The following is a 19,876-nucleotide window of genomic DNA, read 5'->3' as shown; positions in this document are numbered from 1 at the left end:
CATGGCAAATAGATGGGGAAACAGTGACAACAGTGGCAGACTTTATTTTGGGAGCTCCAAAATCACTGCAGATGGTGACTGCAGCCATGAAACTAAAAGATGCTTACTTCTTGGAAGGGAAGTTATGGCCAACCTAGACAGCTTTCCCCTCTGGTAACCCTAAATTTGTTTTCTGTGTCAGTGAGTCTGTATATGTTTTGTAAATCAGCTCATTTGTGTCATCTTTTTATAGTCCACATACAAGGGATATTATATGATATTTGGCTTTGTCTGACTTACCTCACCTAGTATGATAATCTCTAGATCCATCCTTGTTGCTACAAATGGCATTTCATTATTTTTTATGGCTGAGTAATATTCCACTATATATATATATATACACCACATCTTTTCTATCCATTCATCTGGCTATTGTAAAGAATGCTGCTGTGAACACTGGAGTGCATGTATGTTTTCAAATTAGAGTTTTCATCTTTTCCAGATGTATGTCCAGGACCATATGTTCTATTTTTAGCTTTTTTAAGGAACCACCATACTGTTCTCCATAGTAGCTGCACCAATTTATATTCCTCCCAAGAATGTAGGAGGGTTTCCTTTTTTCCACACCCACTCAAGCATTTGTATTTTGTAGACTTTTTGATCATCGCCATTCTGACCAATGTGAGGTGATAGATACCTCATTGTAGTTTTGATTCACATTTCTCTAGTAATTAGCAATGTTGAGATCTTTTTGTGTACCTGTTGGCCATCTGTAGAATGTGGTAGATTTTTAACAATAGCCAATATTTACATCATGTCAGATGCTATCAAGCATTTTAATGAACACTTAATTTAATTATAACAGCTCTGTGAAATACAGGTATAATTATTAGCCCATTTCAAAAGATAAAACAATTCACAGAGTTAAGTCCACAGCAAAGTCAGATGCCAACCAAGGCATTTTGACTCCAGGGTTCATGCTGTAGTTATTGTCAAAGGTGTGGTTTGAGAATCCCAAGACCATTTTGGAAAGAGGTCTGCAAGTTTTAAACTATCTTTGTGAACTTCCCTAGTGGTCCAGTGGTTAAGATTCTTTGCTTCCACTGCAGAGGGTGCAGGTTTGACCACTGATCAGGAAAGTTCCACATGCTGCTTGGTGCAGCCGCCCCCCCCCCCAAAAAAAACACACAATATCTTCATAATAATACAAACATATATTTGCCTTTTTCACTTGAGAGGCTATATAATATCCAATTATATCTTTTTCAGATCAGATCAGATCAGTCGCTCAGTCATGTCCGACTCTTTGCCACCCCAGGAATCGCAGCACGCCAGGCCTCCCTGTCCATCACCAACTCCTGGAGTTCACTCAGACTCACGTCCATCGAGTCAGTGATGCCATCCAGCCATCTCATCCTCTGTCGTCCCCTTCTCCTCTTGCCCCCAATCCCTCCCAGCATCAGAGTCTTTTCCAATGAGTCAACTCTTCGCATGAGGTGGCCAAAGTACTGGAGTTGCAGGTTTAGCATCATTCCTTCCAAAGAAATCCCAGGGCTGATTTCCTTTAGAATGGACTGGTTGGATCTCCTTGCAGTCCAAGGGACTCTCAAGAGTCTTCTCCAACACCACAGTTCAAAAGCATCAATTCTTCAGCGCTCAGCCTTCTTTACAGTCCAACTCTCACATGCATACATGACCACAGGAAAAACCATAGCCTTGACTAGATGAACCTTTGTTGGCAAAGTAATGTCTCTGCTTTTCAATATGCTATCTAGGTTGGTCATAACTTTCCTTCCAAGGAGTAAGCGTCTTTTAATTTCATGACTGCAGTCACCATCTGCAGTGATTTTGGAGCCCAGAAAAATAAAGTCTGACACTGTTTCCCCATGTATTTCCCATGAAGTGATGGGACCGGATGCCATGATCTTTGTTTTCTGAATGTTGAGCTTTAAGCCAACTTTTTCACTCTTCACTTTCACCTCCATCAAGAGGCTTTTTAGTCCCTCTTCATTTCTGCCATATGGGTGGTGTCATCTGCATATCTGAGATTATTGATATTTCTCCCGGCAATCTTGATTCCAGCTTGTGTTTCTTCCAGTCCAACGTTTCTCATGATGTATTCTGCATATAAGTGAAATAAACAGGGTGACAATATACAGCCTTGACATACTCCTTTTCCGATTTGGAACCAGTCTGTTGTTCCATGTCCAGTTCGAACTGTTGCTTCCTGACCTGCATACAAATTTCTCAAGAGGCAGATCAGGTGGTCTGGTATTCCCATGTCTTTCAGAATTTTCCACAGTTTATTGTGATCCACACAGTCAAAGGCTTTGGCATAGTCAATAAAGCAGAAATAGATGTTTTTCTGGAACTCTGTTGCTTTTTCCATGATCCAGCGGATGTTGGCAATTTGATCTCTGGTTCCTCTGCCTTTTCTAAAACCAGCTTAACATCAGGAAGTTCACGGTTCACGTATTGCTGAAGCCTGGCTTGGAGAATTTTGAGCATTACTTTACTAGCGTGTGAGATGAGTGCAACTGTGCGGTAGTTTGAGCACTCTCTGGCATTGCCTTTCTTGGGATAGGAATGAAGACTGACCTTTTCCAGTCCTGTGGCCACTGCTGAGTTTTCCAAATTTGCTGGCATATTGAGTGCAGCACTTTCACAGCATCATCTTTCAGGATTTGGAATAGCTCAACTGGAATTCCATCACCTCCACTAGCTTTGTTCGTAGTGATTCTTTCTAAGGCCCACTTGACTTCACATTCCAGGATGTCTGGCTCTAGGTCAGTGATCACACCATCGTGATTATCTGGGTCATGAAGATCTTTTTTGTACAGTTCTTCTGTGTATTCTTACCATCTCTTCTTAATATCTTCTGCTTCTGTTAGGTCCATACCATTTCTGTCCTTTATCGAGCCCATCTTTGCATGAAATGTTCCTTTGGTATCTCTAATTTTCTTGAAGAGATCTCTAGTCTTTCCCATTCTGTTGTTTTCCTCTATTTCTTTGCATTGATCGCTGAAGAAGGCTTTCTTATCTCTTCTTGCTATTCTTTGGAACTCTGCATTCAGATGTTTATATCTTTCCTTTTCTCCTTTGCTTTTCGCTTCTCTTCTTTTCACAGCTATTTGTTAGGCCTCCCCAGACAGCTATTTTGCTTTTTTGCATTTCATTTCCATGGGGATGGTCTTGATCCCTGTCTCCTGTACAATGTCACGAACCTCATTCCATAGCTCATCAGGCACTCTATCAGATCTAGGCCCTTAAATCTATTTCTCACTTCTACTGTATAATCATAAGGGATTTGGTTTAGGTCATACCTGAATGGTCTAGTGGTTTTCCCCACTTTCTTCAATTTAAGTCTGAATTTGGCAATAAGGAGTTCATGGTCTGAGCCACAGTCAGCTCCTGGTCTTGTTTTTGCTGAGTGTATAGAGCTTCTCCATCTTTGGCTGCAAAGAATATAATCAATCTGATTTCGGTGTTGACCATCTGGTGATGTCCATGTATAGAGTCTTCTCTTGTGTTGTTGGAAGAGGGTGTTTGTTATGACCAGTGCATTTTCTTGGCAAAACTCTATTAGTCTTTGCCCTGCTTCATTCCGTATTCCAAGGCCAAATTTGCCTGTTACTCCAGGTGTTTCTTGACTTCCTACTTTTGCATTCCAGTCCCCTATAATGAAAAGGACATCTTTTTTGGGTGTTAGTTCTAAAAGGTCTTGTAGGTCTTCATAGAACCGTTCAACTTCAGCTTCTTCAGCATTACTGGTTGGGGCATAGACTTGGATTACTGTGATATTGAATGGTTTGCCTTGGAAACGAACAGAGATCATTCTGTCGTTTTTGAGATTGCATCCAAGTACTGCATTTCGGACTCTTTTGTTGACCATGATGGCTACTCCATTTCTTCTGAGGGATTCCTGCCCGCAGTAGTAGATACAATGGTCATCTGAGTTAAATTCACCCATTCCAGTCCATTTCAGTTTGCTGATTCCTAGAATGTCAACATTCACTCTTGCCATCTCTTGTTTGACCACTTCCAATTTGCCTTGATTCATGGACCTGACATTCCAGGTTCCTATGCAATATTGCTCTTTACAGCATCGGACCTTGCTTCTATCACCAGTCACATCCACAGCTGGGTATTCTTTTTGCTTTGGCTCCATCCCTTCATTCTTTCTGGAGTTATTTCTCCACTGATCTCCAGTTGCATATTGGGCACCTACTGACCTGGGGAGTGTCCTCTTTCAGTATCCTATCATTTTGCCTTTTCATACTGTTCATGGGGTTCTCAAGGCAAGAATACTGAAGTGGTTTGCCATTCCCTTCTCCAGTGAACCACATTCTGTCAGATCTCTCCACCATGACCCACCCATCTTGGGTTGCCCCACGGGCATGGCTTAGTTTCATTGAGTTAGACAAGGCTGTGGTCCTAGTGTGATTAGATTGACTAGTTTTCTGTGAGTATGGTTTCAGTGTGTCTGCCCTCTGATGCCCTCTTGCAACACCTACCGTCTTACTTGGGTTTCTCTTACCTTGGGCGTGGGGTATCTCTTCACGGCTGTTCCAGCAAAGCTCAGCCAATGCTCCTTACCTTGGACGAGGGGTATCTCCTCACTGTCGCCCAAGGGTATAAAAGACTTTTTATATCAAAAAGGTCAGAACTGCTGCTCTGGTGGTATAAACTATTATCCCTGTACTTCTTATCTCTGTAAGTTACTGGTCAATCCCCAAGATAAATTGTTGTTTGAAAAAAGGATGTAGAAGGATGATTATAATATGCTTACATTTAGGTATTAATAAGAAAAAAAAGTTAAAAAATGGGGCAGTTTTTATACATGTATTGTCTCTGTACATGGGAATCAGAAAACTTTTTTTTTTTGGCTGTGCTATGCATCTTGTAGGATCTCAGTTCCCTGGCCAGGGATTGAACCTGGGTTATGGCAGTGAAAGCTCAGAATCCTAACTACTAGGCCACCAAGGAAATCCCCATAGAAAACTTCTAACTGTGGTTATTTTTAGCATAGGAGATTGGGGGACAGAAAATGGGGAAGCAGGAAGTTGTTTCACTGTATATAGTTTAGTATTTTGGATATTTTTCTTCTACCATCAGTTCAGTTCAGTTGCTCAGTCATGTCCAACTCTTTGCAACCCCATGGACTGCAGCATGCCAGGCTTCCCTGTCTATCACCAACTCCCAGAGCTTGCTCAAACTCATGTCCATTGAGTCAGTGATGCCATCCAACCATCTCATCCTCTGTCTTCCCCTTCTCCTTATGCCTTCAATCTTTCCCAGCATCTGAGTCTTTTCCAATGAGTCTGTTCTTCGCATCAGGTGGCCAAATTATTGGAGTTTCAGCTTCAGCATCAGTCCTTCCAATGAATATTCAGGACTGATTTCCTTTAGGATCGACTGGTTTGATCTCCTTGCAGTCCAAGGGACTCTCAAGAGTCTTCTCCAACACCACAGTTCAAAAGCATCAATTCTTCGGCACTCATCTTTCTTTATAGTCCAACTCTCACATCCATATATGACTCCTCGAAAAACCATAGCTTTGACTAGACAGACCTTTGTTGGCAAAGTAATGTCTCTGCTTTTTAAAAAATTTTTTTATTGAAGGATAGTTGCTTTACAGAATTTTGTTGTTTCTGCTTTTTAATATGCTGTCTAGGCTGGTCATAGCTTTTCTTCCAAGGAGCAAACATCTTTTAATTTCATGGCTGCAGTCACCATCTGCAGTGAATTTGGAGCCCCAAAAAATAAAGTCTCACTGTTTCCATTGTTTCCCCATCTATTTGCCATGAAGTGATGGGACCAGATCCCATGATCTTATTTTCTGAATGTTGAGTTTTAAGCCAACTTTTTCGCTCTCCTCTTTCACTTTCATCAATAGGCTCTTTAGTTCTTCTTCGCTTTCTGCCATAAGGGTTATTGATATTTCTCCGGGCAAACTTGATTCCAGCTTGTGCTTCATCCAGCCTGGCATTTTGCATGATGCACTCTGCATATAAGTTAAATAAACAGGGTGACAATATACAACCTTGACGTACTCTTTTCCCAATTTGGAACCAGTCTGTTGTTCCATATCTGGTTCTAACTGTTCCCTCTTGACCTGCATACAGATTTCTCAGGAGGTAGGTAAGGTGCCTTTATAACTTTTTAAAACAAAGTTTAAAAAGATAGCCATAAAAAAGAGGTACATTTTAAAAAATGGTTAGGGTATTTCTTCTGCCTTTGCTGTCCTGTGGTTCAACTTTGAGGACCTTAGATTGGGCCTTAATATAAGGATTAGTATACTTGTTCTACCCACTTACAGGGATATAGAAAGAATAACATATTAGATGTAAAAATACTTTGAAAGGAATTAAGCTGTCACTGGGAGGAGGACATTGTTAGTAAATTGAATGATTCATTAATGTGTTCACCAGTTTTTCTCTCTTTCTGCTTTGGGTCTCACAGATTGGATATTGATTTACTGTTTAGCAGTTAATTGTACAAAAGGGACCTTTGTAGACATACTAAAAAGATGTTTCTGATTTGTGTTTTTAGGATCAAGAAATGCAGAAATTACTATGAAATTCTGGGAGTTTCACGAGATGCTAGTGATGAAGAGCTTAAGAAAGCTTACAGAAAACTTGCCCTGAAATTTCATCCTGACAAGAACTGTGCCCCTGGAGCAACAGATGCTTTCAAAGGTCTGATCCTAAACTAATGCTTAATTATACCCTCCTTGTGGTGTTTGGTCACAGCAAGTTGTTTCCAGCCTCTCTTGTAATTGTTTTCTAAGGCTACAAGCAGGGTCTTGTTTTTTTCTGCCACACCTCTTAGGTAGTGATTATTAGCATAGCTCTCTCCTTAATTTATTACTTCAATTTCTTTTGGGAAAAAAAATTGGTTTCTCTGTAATACCTTACAGAACCTTTTATTCTTTGATTCAGCAAATATTTATTGAAGATCTATGTGTCCGGTGGCAGGGTAAGTAAAACTGATATGATTCCTCTTGTGGAACCTAAAGGTTGGTAGCCACTTGCAGGCAGGACCTAGATAGCGTTTCAAAGCTTCTTTGACCATGAAACTCTTTGTTCATGAAACCTGCATTATAAACATGTGGTTAGTATAAAAAGGCTTTATAAGACTTTGTAGAGAGCAAAAACATAGTTATAGATCAAAGCTTTTTCCATTGATTTCTGTGATACTTTCAGAAACATATTCTCAAAAAATATTTTGGATCCAATACGTAAATAAAAATTTTACTTAAGAGCTTCACCCTGAGGAATGTCATTGATTCAGGAAAGGATTATCAGTGGATGCTAAAACCATTGGGTAATAGGTTGTTGTCGAATAGAATATTCACATAATGTCAAAGTATTACCCCACAGAATACTTACTGATTTTGTTGGTATTTAGTTGCTCAATCATGCCTGACTCTTTTGTGACCCCATAGACTATAGTCCGCCAGGCTCCTCTGTCTGTGGGATTTCCCAGGCAAGAATACTGGAGTGGGTTGCCATTTCCTTCTCTAAGGGATCTTCCCAACCCAGGGATTGAACCCCAGTCTGCTACATTGGCAGGTAGATTCTTTACCACTGAGCCACTTGGGAAGCCCAGATTGCACAGGGAAAATTTTCTAAGTAATGGAGATAGCTAGCTGTTACTACTTTAAGCAAGTGATCTAATTTATCATCACCATTACTAGAACAATTTAACATTACATGTTGTAATACTATGTGGTATTCTTGCCAGAATGTTTGACCTGAATCTAATAAAGAGGAAACAATCAAAGTATGGAACATTCTACAAAGAACACTGAACTACTCTTCAAAAAATTCAATAAAAGAAAAGCAAAAAAGGTGGGGAGACTGTTCCAGATTAAAAGAAACTAAAGAGATGTGAAACCAAGGACAGTACATTAACCCTGAATGGATTTACTGGGTGATAATGAATTGGTGTTAATTTTCTTAACTGTGATATTATATTTTGATCATGTAGGAGAGTATCTTTCTTCTTCAGAGATGTATGCTAAAATATTTAGGAGTGAAGTGTCATAATATCTTCGGCCTACTTCCAAGTGATTTAGCAAGAAAAAATGAATACATATTATATATATATGCATGTATGTGTAGAGCATTGAGAAAAGCAAAGTGGTAAAATGCTAACATTGATGAATAAGGGTAAAGTTGTGTATTGTACTATTTTTTTCAACTTTTCTAAAGATTGGAATTTTTCAAAAGGAAAAGTAGGGACTTCTCTGGTGGTCTAGTGGCTAAGATTCGGTGCTTGCAATGCAGGGAATCCAGGTTCGACCCCTGGTCAGGGAACTGGATCCCACGTGCTGCAACTGAAAGATTATAGATCCCTAATGCCCCAACTAAGATGCGGCACAGCCAAATAAATAAATGTTTGTAAAAAAGAAAAAAGTAAAAAAACGATAGATCTGAGACATTTTTTTAAAGTCAGCATTTACCTTAGAGGACAAGCTACCTTTGTTGATGTGCCTTCGTGAATCTCATTCTCCCCACAGTTTCTATAAGGAAACAGATAAACCACATTCTCCTCATACTTTCATGTAGGGTACGTCACAGACTGATGCCATTTCTCTAAGAAATCTGCCAGATTTCAAGGGATGTGAATGTTTAAAGAACTCTCTTTAGGTTTTTCTGTTTGTTTGTTTTTTTCTGCTTGACTGTTTTATTGCTATAAATACTTAATACAGTTCCCTGACTAGAAGACTCACAAGGAAATGCTCTTTCTGACTATGTTTCTGATAGTGTTGACTGAATTAAAGGTAGGCAGGTGGGAATGACTTAAAAGATTTTTTTTTTAAGATTTATTTGGTGATTCTTTGATTGGTGGTACTGACTGTATGTTTAAATGAAATTGGACAAAGTTCGCACATTTGTGCACAGGGAGAAGTGATGGTATGCTTATGTAGTCTATTCAGACTTTGATCCCTCACTGAGGCACTGGACATATTTTTTTTGTTTTTTTAAGCCACGATGATTGGCTTGTGGGATCTTAGTTCCCCAACCAGGGAATGAACCTGGACCCTCGGTAGTGGAAGCACAGGTTCTAACCGCTGGACGACCAGGGAATTCCCTGGAGATACATTTCCTAATTTCTAAAGACTATGTTTAAAAGTAAGCTGAAATAAGACTGATGACTGAGGACTTTGCTTTTAACCAAGTAGGAGGATTTTTATTTATTATTTTATTCAGGAGACTGTATGTGACTTCATGTTAGAATACCATTGCTTATGTATAAACTGTTTCTGACCATAAACTATTGCTCTCAAGTGAAATAACACATTTTTGATGAGGGAGAACAGTACTTCTAAGTTTATCTTGACTCCAGTGTTTAAGGCTTATCAAACTAGATCTTGGGAAGATTTCAAGGGCAAGCACTTCGGTGAACTTTCCAGGCCCAAGCACCTCTCCTTGGGTCACTGTGAAGTTGTCCAGCACCAACTCTTCACTGCTATGCTGGGCTCTTCACTGCTACTACTGTGATTACCCTCAGCTGCAGCAGACTGTGTACTCTGGTGCTTTTTGTTTTTGTTGCAGCAATAGGAAATGCCTTTGCAGTCCTGAGCAATCCTGACAAGAGACTCCGCTATGATGAATATGGAGATGAACAGGTGACTTTCACTGCCCCTCGAGCCAGACCTTATAATTATTACAGGGACTTTGAAACCGACATCACTCCAGAAGAGCTGTTCAATGTCTTCTTTGGAGGACATTTTCCTACAGGTTAGTATCCCAACTTTTTTCATTTAAAAAGTCTTAGGAACTTCCCTGGTGGTCCAGTGGTTAAGACTCTGCACTTCTACTGCAGGGGGCTCAGGTTTGATCCCGGTTCGGAGAGCTAAGATCCCATATGCCATGTGGTGTGGCCAAAAACAGTCATATATATTTTCAGGATCTGAATAGAGGGGCTGTGGTATGGTGGAAACAAGACTTTGAAATCAGATAAGCTGAAGTTGAAGTCGTCTCCAGCCTCCAGCTATGCATGATTTTTACTTAGTCCGTCTGATCTTGTTTCCTTACCAAAAAATGAGGCTGATAATACCAACCTCACAGGGCTGCTGTAAGGATTGGATATTTTTTAAGTGTTTTATAAATTAGAAGCAAAATTCCTATATTATAATTATTGTAAACTAGCACTTATATAAAGGTAAAGGTTAGAAAAATACCCCCAGAGAATTGGAAGTTGGGTTAATTAAATGCCTTGGAAGTAGATTGAATTTTGTGGAGCTGCAATTAAAGATACTAGTGACATAATCTGATATTGGGCAAGAAGGCAGATAAGAGCATGTCAGACAGGATTCATGGCCCAAGTGCTGTTTCTTTCTCTGCCTCTTGGGTTTCTCTCACTCGCTAGTTACAAAGGACTGTTTAAATAAGGGTGAGAGAGCTAAGCATGTCCCATTTTCAGCTGGTTCACTTGATATACCTACTGTCTTATTTTTCTATTGGGTAATATGGGACAATACCCTACCCTCAAAGAGCCTAGTTGGAAGCATGGACCTTGGAAAAGGCAAGGAAGAGGTGTGTGCCATATTGCATGCTAAGTATTTTTCTTTCTTTTCCAGGAAATATTCATATGTTTTCAAATGTGACAGATGACACCCACTATTACCGCCGGCGGCACCGACATGAGAGAATGCAGACACGGAAGGAAGAGGAAGAAGATAAGCCTCAGGTACCTGGGGAGGACAGGACAATAGCGGCCCATAAACACTCATACTGAAACTGACCCTTATGGAGTAAGATCAGGTTTTTGAAGTTCAGCTTGAGATATGTGCTAAAGCATGCTTTAGGAAAGCAGAAGCATGGTAAGAAGAACTGGATAACTGGCCCAAATAGGCCAGAATGGTACCCCCTCCCCCACCCATTCTTTGGTGACTATCCCGAGAAATCTGTTCCCCTATGGGGCTGTCTTGAAAAAGATTTTCTTGACTGCAGAGAATAGGGACCCCCTTTATAATATTCAGTACTAAAGGGGGTTTAAATTAAGAGATCAAGGGAGTCTCATGAAGCTCAAGGGCAGGAAGCACTCTGGGCCTTGTGACAGATGGGAGCCAGGAACTGGGGTGCTGTCAGGCATCACGCAGCTGTGCTCTCTGTGACTCTTGGGGCCAGACTGTCTCCAGTTTTCCTGACTCTCTGCATCTGCTTTGTTCTCTCTAAGCAGCCTGGTTTTTCTACTTCTCCTTGCAAGTGTCCAGTCTACAGTGCCTCTGAGTATGTGTCCTTACAAGTGACTGCCTAGCAGTGGATGGTGATGAATCTCAATCCCAGATTCTTAGGAAGGAGAATGTGATCATCCCTGCTATGGTTAGATGTCTGCTAGATGTCCCCCAGTCTGCTCAGCTGAGGCCAAGGCAACAGAACTGCATGATAACATGACCTTGTGAGGGTCACAGGCTGGGCAGACTAGCACACAGGTGTCTGCTTCATTGGTCTTGGAAAAGGAGGCTGCAGGATTACTGAGTGTCAGTCCAGGTTGTGGGTGGGCCCCCTTCAGCCTTTTCAGCAGACAGAATGGAGCTGTTTGGTACTTCTCAGCAGAAAATACAACCTTCTCAGAAAAACTATGGGCAATGTGCAATGCATTAGTAATGCATATTTTCTTTGGGAAAACTGTCCTATTTTCAGTAAGCTTTATATTGATGAAGAGTACTTACACCAAATATTTTTTCTTTTTCAGACTACATATTCTGCATTTATTCAGTTACTTCCAGTTCTGGTGATTGTGATCATATCTGTGATTACTCAGCTGCTAGCTGCTAATCCCCCATATAGTCTGTTCTATAAATCGTAAGTCAAATACTTAAAATCTTTCTTAACAACAAGCTGGTACATTACTAACATTTCATGTCACCTTTTGTTGTGGAAAACACTGGTTTTGTATTTAAAGAAACAGCTGGATAGTAATAATGCAGAGACTCAATAACTTCAGGCAGTTTCCCATGCACTCAGGACCTGGATTGTTTTGTTCTATAGCGACATCATCTGGTCAACTGCGGAACAGCAACAGATGGTTTCTGAGGGATTAACAGACTAACTCCAGGTTCAGATTAAATCTTTAACATTCCATGTTAGAGTTAGAAAGGACCTTAATGAGCTTGTGAAAGTATCGCTGCACCCCTGTGAATCTGAGAACATAGTAACTAAGATCTAGTTATTATGCCCAATTTAAGAAACTGCAAGATTAGGACTTTTATTCATAAGGCTGTGCAGTCAAACCATAGTATCTCATTTCTTTGCTTTTGCTAAAAATATAGAAATCATTATAAAGTTTGTATTGCATGAAAAATATGAGCTCTGGTAGGAATTTTTAAATTTCTTCAATTAAGTATTTCAGTTAAATCAGTTCTCAAAGTTTGATCCCTAGACCAAGCATCCCTAGACCAAGCATCCCTAGACCAAGCATTAAGTGGCAACATGTTAGAAGTGCAAACTCTTAGGCCTTACTCTGTATCTATTGAATCAGAAACTCTAGAGGTGAGAACCAGCAATATGAGTTTTAACAAGCCTTCCAGATAATTCTGGTCCATGCTAAATTTGAGAATCACTGGTTTTTTTAAAATTAATAATGGGAAATGAGCCATTATTCACAATTAGAGTTTAGCAGACAAAAAACTTTCAAATGTGGACTCCGTCGTGGAACAGTACCTAAGAGGAAGAGCTCTTGGTGATCACTATAGCCTTAAGGCTATCATTCTAGATCAATATCTTCATTTTACTGAGAGGAAAGCTGAGACTCAGAGAGAGATTATTGCTATCAGGTCACGCTGGCCTGAGTCCCTCTGATTTTTCTGACTTCCCATATTTCTCCATATGCTACTGCCACCTCCTTTCTTGTTAGGCCAGTGAGGTAGGCAGGAACCTGCCCTCAGCTTTCCAGAAAGAGGCAAGAGCAATCGTGGCCTGATCTCTTAGACATCCAGCAAGATCCATGAGTTAAGAGATCAAAGGAAAAGCTAGGAAAAGGTCAAATATAACTCCTTTAAGATAGACTTTGTTCAATCTGAACAAAGTCAGCTTGGATTTGCACAGTACCATCACATTGTTTTAACTGGAATTTGAGCTCCCTTCTATACTTTCTTACGGTTAGACTTTAGTTAACCCACGACCTGTTAAAGTTTCTGAACATCAGAGACTTTTGGATATCACTAAGAGTTAGCCTGGAGGTATAATTGAAATCTATTGTCTCAGTTTTTTGCAGTTCTCATCTAACAGCTATGTGTGAAGTACTTTTTATCGTGTCCTAAAAATTGGAACTAAGTTGGTATAAGCTGTCTCGTTATTTGTGAATAGTTTACCATAGCAATCATTTCATTCAACCAACATTTACCAGTAGCCATTCTGTGCCATCTGCCATGCCAGGTCCTACAGAATATATAAATTGCTTTTTAAACTTTCAGCATTCTACTTTTAACAGAGAAAACAGTCTAAGAGAGGTGAATCCAGGTAGCTGCACCTTCATGTTCATAGCAACAATGTTTACGGTAGCCATGACATGGAAAAAGCCTACACACACGTGCACACACATATATACACACAGAGGAATATTATTCAGCCCTAAAAAATGAAAATTCTAGCATTTCTGACTACACTGAGGGACTCTGAAGGCATTATGCTAAACGAAGTAAGTCAGAGAAAGACAAATACTGTATAATCTCACTTATATGTGGAATCTAAAAAAAAAACAACTCAGAAAAGGAGATCAAATTTCTGGTTACCAAAGGTGGAAGAGAGAGGGAGGGGAATTGAAGGAAGATGGTCAAAGGTGCAAACTAATAGTTGTAAGATAAATATTAGTAAATATGATGTATGTCACATACAATACAGTGTTATAGTAGTTAACACTGCTGTATGATAGGAAATGATAGAAAAGTTAAAGAGACTAAGTAGTAAGAGTTCTCATCACAAGGAAAATTTTTTCCTTTATTCTTGTCTGGTTTTTTTTTTTTTTGGTCTTTATTTTGTTTTTATTGTATCTATATGAGAAAACAGATGTTAGCGGATTACCTATTAGACATGTTAGACATTGTGGTAATCATTTCACAATATATGTAAACCCATCATGATGTATGTCTTAAATTTAAAGAGAGAAAGAGGGAGAAAGAAGAGAGGGAGATGACTCATTTAAGAGAATAAAGTAAATATGGTGAGACTGAATCCACTTGAACATGCTCATAGAGTAGCGACAATGACAACATTGCACTTACTGCTTTGCTTGGGAAATAATAAATGTTGATGTGTTAGAAATGGTATCTGCATCTATGAAGAGGTGAGTGTGATGATGATATCAGCGAGGCCAGTGGTAAGAGTGATATTTCCAAATATAACAAGCACACCTGAGCCTCTCCTTGTTTTAGGACCTTGGGCCACACCATTTCTAGAGAAACCCAGAACCTACAGGTGCCTTACTTCGTGGATAAAAACTTTGACAAGGCCTACAGAGGTTCATCTCTGCGTGACCTGGAGAAGACGATAGAGAAGGATTACATTGATTACATCCAGACCAGTTGTTGGAAGGAGAAACAACAAAGTAAGATGCTTAAAAGGGGCTTTAGCTGGTGCCACCCTGAGGTATCTCCAGCGTAGTGATCTCTCCTCTCTTTCTGAGCTACTCATGTTTATGTGAACACGGACAGGACAGAGCCCCATTCAGGATATTAGAAATATTATGATAAAAAGGGAGGCTTATGACAGGATACGTGTGGCTAGGGCTTGAAATCTTCAGGGACTTAGGCAGGACTAGTTTCCTGTCTGTCTGTCTCTGAGTTGCTGCATCTGTCTGCCTATCTGCCTTCTGTCCTTTCTTTGCCAACTGCTTTCCTACGTTTTTTCAAGCTCTCCTTGACAGCCTTGATTTGCCCTAGTTTATTTTGGTTGCCACCCTCCTATTCGTTCTCCCAACTTCCCCAACCCCACCAGTCATTGGCCCCTTTCTACGTCACAAGGTTCCTCTTTAAGTAGCTCGCTGCTTTGGTCCATGGTTTCTTAATTCCACATTTCCCAGAGGAAATCTGCTCCAGCCTAACCAAAGTTTGATAGGTTGTTGTTATTGAGTCTGGTGCCCCTTCTCTTCCCCTCCAATCAGCTGTGGCCACACAGAACAAAAGTGACTCTCTTACTGGAACAGACCCTCCACACCGTTTCCCTGTCTGGAGACAGCGAGGGTGACGATGTTGGCTTACGATTTGGCTTACGACTCCAGTGAGTGTTCATGGGGAGTGCTGTAACAAGGCAGCCCTGCCTCAGCCAACAGGCTCCCTTTCCTCCCACTTGAATTCCCCCCCGCCTGCACACACACACACACACACACACAGGCATTAGTAACTGTATCTTATAAAACTTGGCTTTGGTTAATTTTTAAAAAGCAAACTAACTCATTTTAAAAAACTTATCACCGGGTATTATTAAACATCTAACAGTGTCTGATAAATTTAGATCCTCAGTCACAGTGCTACTAAGCGCTTGCTGACCCATCTGCATCCCAACCCCACCCCAAGTTAATCTCTCCTTCCTCTGTGTGTTTAAAGCCCTTCACTCATCCTACTGAAGTACCACCCTCACAGTGTTCGTGTCCTCTAGGTATAGGACAGTCTCCCTGCTGGACTCTGGGCTCTCTGAGGTCAAGAACCATGTCTTACTAATTTTGTGTCCCAAGCCCTTGGCAGTCTTTGCTTCAGAACAGATGCTCAACAAATGTCTTTTGAAGAGTGGATTCTCGGGACTGGAAAAAGTGAAACTGCTGAGGGATCACTGAGCAGGGCTAGTGTCCTAACCCTGGCCCTGAGGGACCTTGTGTCCACTGTCTACTCCTGTAGGGTGGAGCCCACTTGACCTCTCAGTGCCTTAGGAGCATGGTGGGCATTGACTTGGATGTAAGGGGGAATTCAGCAGGAGGAGGCGATTGCTTTTTTTATTGAAAAAACAAAAAACAAGGGGTATGGAAGTAACCCTACCCCACTGTTAAACTAGGTTTTTCTAGTTTCAAAAACCAGGAAATAATTTTAGAGCAAGATAGAGCCTTAGACTTAAAGGCATTATAATTGATCACCTAAGCCAAATCAGGTGAGGGTCAGTGTATGTCCTAAGAGTCTCCATTGTTTTAGGCCATGAGAGGGTCTTGAATATGTTGCTTTATGCAATAAATTGGTGAAAATATATATTTCCTAAACCCTACCCCGCCACACACACACACACCAGCTAGATCTATGCAAAGAGCTCATGGTTAGGATTTCCTGGTGGCTCAGACGGTAAAGACTCTATCTGCAATTCAGGAGACCGAGTTTCGATCCCTGGGTCAGGAAGAATCCCCTGGAGAAGGAAATGGCAACCCACTCCAGTATTCTTGCCAGGAGAATCCCATGGACAGAGGAGCCCGGCAGGCTACATTCCATGGGGTCACAAAGAATCGGACACAACTCAGCGACTAACACCTTCATGGAAAGGATTACACCTAAGGTGGCTTCTAGCCTTGTGTCCCCATCCTCGTGAGGCCTGCTTCCAGGGCTTTGGCACCTTCCAGGTATAATCAAGTGGGTGAGCATGACATGTGTACCCACAAGTTCCAAACCGGGGGTTATCAGCACACACCCCTTAAAAATCTATTTCTGGCATTTAAGGATGGTGGCTGTCCGGAGCCTCCACACAACCCAAGTGCCATTTGAGAACAGGCAGCATCTGCCCTCCGGATCCAGCAGCAAGTGCAGCCAACATGGTTAAATTTAGCACATGGATGGAGGTTGTAAAAATAAACCTGCTTGAGAACAAAGTTCAGTCTTGGCAAAATACCGAATGGGAACTGCTTTTAGCAAAGGTTAGCCATTGTCTTTTAACATCTTTTGTTAATTTCTTTGCTCTGCTCTTCCTTAGAATACTTCATCAGAGTGAATTTCTATGAGTACTCCTTTACTGTAAACACTGGCGCCCTGTCTACCCCTTCACAGCTGCATCTAGATAATAAAGCCAATGCTAGGGGAGGTGGCCATGGCCCTGGGCTGGGACAGACTGAAATAAAAGGCAGGACTGCCTCTGACCTGTCTGAGTGGGACTGAGACCCCAGCCCTGCCTGGCAGAGGAGAACTGTCCAAGCTCTGGAGCAGGATAGCAGAGAGGGCAGAAGCCAAAAATGAACTTCCTCCCAAGGAGGTTGTATGGCTTATAGAAGATGACATGAGTATAACACTTAGCATAGAGTCTAGCATATAGTAAGTGCCCGGATCCTAACAGAATCCAGACCTCGTTTGGCCTTGCTCAACTAGATGTAGCTCTGTCTCACAGGGCTGGATCATGAGGGTGGTGGGTGGTTGGGATCTGTCAGGACTCCCATCTGGGCTTTTGGGCAGAGTATTTTGGGAGAGGAGGCTCTGGGACTTGCTTCTCTTGGCAATTTGCCCAAGTCAGTTTACTCTGAAGGCTCAGTGCTCTGCTCACCTATTACACTGGCATTTGGGGCAGGGGAAACATTATGCAGAGAATAAAACAGTGTTCCCTGGATTCTGCCCCTGCCAAAGATTTTGTTTTTCCTTAGAAGGTACTGAATATTAACAGAACTTGTCAAAAGTAACATATTCATTGAGTTGAGCTTTTGTTCATTGAAGTACAAAAGGATTCAGTGGCTATCTGGAGAGAAGTTTCTCCAACCATGATCGTGGGGGTGTGGGGCATTGTTCCTTGAAACACTGTTCTTGTGCAGGGTCATTGCTCTGGAGCAGGGTTCTAAACCTTTGGAGCATGTTTTGAGAAAGCATTCATATATATGCACGTATGTTTTCTTTCATCAGCTTATTACAGTGGTTGTCAGTGTAGAAAATAGAAAGAATCACTAGCCGTTAATGTTTTCTGGAATGAGATTTCAGGCAGTGAGACATTTGGATAAGGTCAGTAACAAAAAAACCCTAAGGAAATCATTTCAAGGAAAAGCTGAGCCACAGAATCTGTTCTACATACTGGTGCAGCTGTGACTCCAGAGGACCACAGAGCCCTCTTGAACAGGTTTCCCACATGCCAAAGCAGCCAGACAAATGGAGTCAGTGCCCAGCTCTGGGTGGAACAAGGCAGCAAGGACACTCATTTGGGTGCGGCCCATGATCCTCCACAAAGCTGCATCACCCGCGAGGATGCCCATGCCAAGGCAAGCTCTGGCTGGCACGCAATGCAGGCCCCACACCACGGGGTGAAAGCACATTGTTCTGGAGCCTAGGAGACTTGCTGCTTGCCAAGCAACTGCTGGGCCAGGGCCCGGGCTCTGAGCCCCTATTGAAGAGGGTGGGTTTTCATGCATCCCCACCCCTCGCCCTAAAGTCCTGCACTTAATCTGCACTTTGGGCCTTACTTGGTGTAAACAGAATCATTGTGAGCAAAAATGCCAGTATTTTGTGTCGATAGAGACTTATTCAGAAACCAATGCCCATTGTTCCCCATGGCTAAGTATTAAGTCCTGTTTCCAGTCAGTTTGCTGATTAATCAGACAGGTGCCTCGCGTTCACCAAGAAAAACAAAATCTGTCAGCAAGATGATTAAGAATGAATAGGCATATTTAAGAATGATTAAAATAGCATTTTCACAAGTATGGGCCTTTAAACACTGAGTAGCTATCTGCTGTTGAAGCTACACAGGCCCTCCAAGCATGCCTTCCTGTTAATACACAACATGTCTCTGGAGGTTCTCTTCAGGCATTCCTTCCTCAGAGTGTCTCTGAAACTACACAAAAGAATGAAAAAGAGAGGTAGCCAAACCGCTGCTGAGTCCGGGAGGACAGCAGAGATTATATTCTGGTTAAAAATAGAATGACCTTCTCCACTATGAGGAGAAAATGAAATACATTTCGTCAAGGAGATAGAGGTCACCAGATCCAGATGATTTCACTTTTAAAAGAATCCAGCTGCCTTTGCCCTATGAGTTAGGGGCCCCCCATGTGGTGAGGGCATGAAGGATGCAGCCAGCAGCCTGGGCACCTAGAGCAGGCAGGCCCTCAGAGGAGGGCTCTGTGTCCATCAGCGCGTGTGAGTTATGCTCCAGTGACTCGGGAAGGGTGAAGCAGCTGCCTCTGTTTCAGATGACAGGAACAGGCGATCGGACTCCATTCTCTCCCAACTGCCATGTGAATACCATTCGTAGGAAAGCCTTGAAACAGAGTCTCCTCTTACTGCACACGTGCAGTTTCCCTAAGTCTGGTGCCAAATGTTCTATTGATAAGAACTAAGTCCGGTGCTTTTGTAATGGAGCACAGATACTGTCGGACTCCAGGATCACAGGTGTCCCTTAATCCTCAGCACCTGGTGTGGTATAGCTTCCTGATACATGTTTCTCGAGTAAATGAGTTTTTTTCTTAAACTTAATTGAAAGAAAAAGCATTAAAGTAAAAGGAGCTTTGCTTCCAGAAGTATTGAAGTGAAACAAAGGAGCTCAACTCTCTTGATGAATTGGTTACCTCTTTTATCTTTCAGAGTCGGAGTTGACCAATTTGGCAGGATTATACAGAGATGAACGACTGAAACAGAAAGCAGAATCGCTGAAACTTGAAAACTGTGAAAAACTTTCCAAACTTATTGGCCTACGCAGAGGTGGCTGAGAGGCTGATAGTTCTACGCAGGCTCGGGGTTTTGCTACATGTTACTGTTTATGTTCCTAATTCCATTTTATAATACAAAATTAGGAAATGATGAACATTTCACAATTTGCTAACTTTGGTGGGCAGAGTTGGAGGTGCTTCAGCATGGAGCCAGACTTGTCATCACAGAATCCTTCCTGGGGGTTGGCTTCAGGAACAAGGGGCAGGTCATCTAAATTCACAGCCAAGCATTAGATCCAGCCCCCTGAGCCGTACCTACCTGGCTCTAGGAATGTGGTTCAGGGCATCCCAGAGCAGATTC

The 19,876-nt window shown here is 41.6% G+C and overlaps 1 protein-coding gene across 1 annotated transcript in view; it reads left to right on the top strand.

Moving 5' to 3' along the window:
- DNAJC18 (DnaJ heat shock protein family (Hsp40) member C18) overlaps positions 1-19,666 on the top strand; it is a 28,318-nt gene extending 8,652 nt beyond the window's left edge. Inside the window, exons 3-8 of the mRNA XM_055555201.1 lie at positions 6,532-6,677; positions 9,543-9,728; positions 10,571-10,680; positions 11,689-11,798; positions 14,366-14,538; positions 19,451-19,666. Coding sequence (XP_055411176.1) covers positions 6,532-6,677; positions 9,543-9,728; positions 10,571-10,680; positions 11,689-11,798; positions 14,366-14,538; positions 19,451-19,575 — 850 coding nt within the window. The 3' untranslated portion in view covers positions 19,576-19,666. The remainder of the gene's footprint in view (positions 1-6,531; positions 6,678-9,542; positions 9,729-10,570; positions 10,681-11,688; positions 11,799-14,365; positions 14,539-19,450) is intronic.
- The last annotated feature ends 210 nt before the right edge of the window (positions 19,667-19,876 follow it).

Source organism: Bubalus kerabau, chromosome 1 (genome assembly GCF_029407905.1).
Source record: "Bubalus kerabau isolate K-KA32 ecotype Philippines breed swamp buffalo chromosome 1, PCC_UOA_SB_1v2, whole genome shotgun sequence".
NCBI lineage: Eukaryota > Metazoa > Chordata > Mammalia > Artiodactyla > Bovidae > Bubalus > Bubalus kerabau.
Note: the sequence above shows the minus strand (reverse complement) of the source record. Positions and strands in the feature narration are given on the sequence as shown.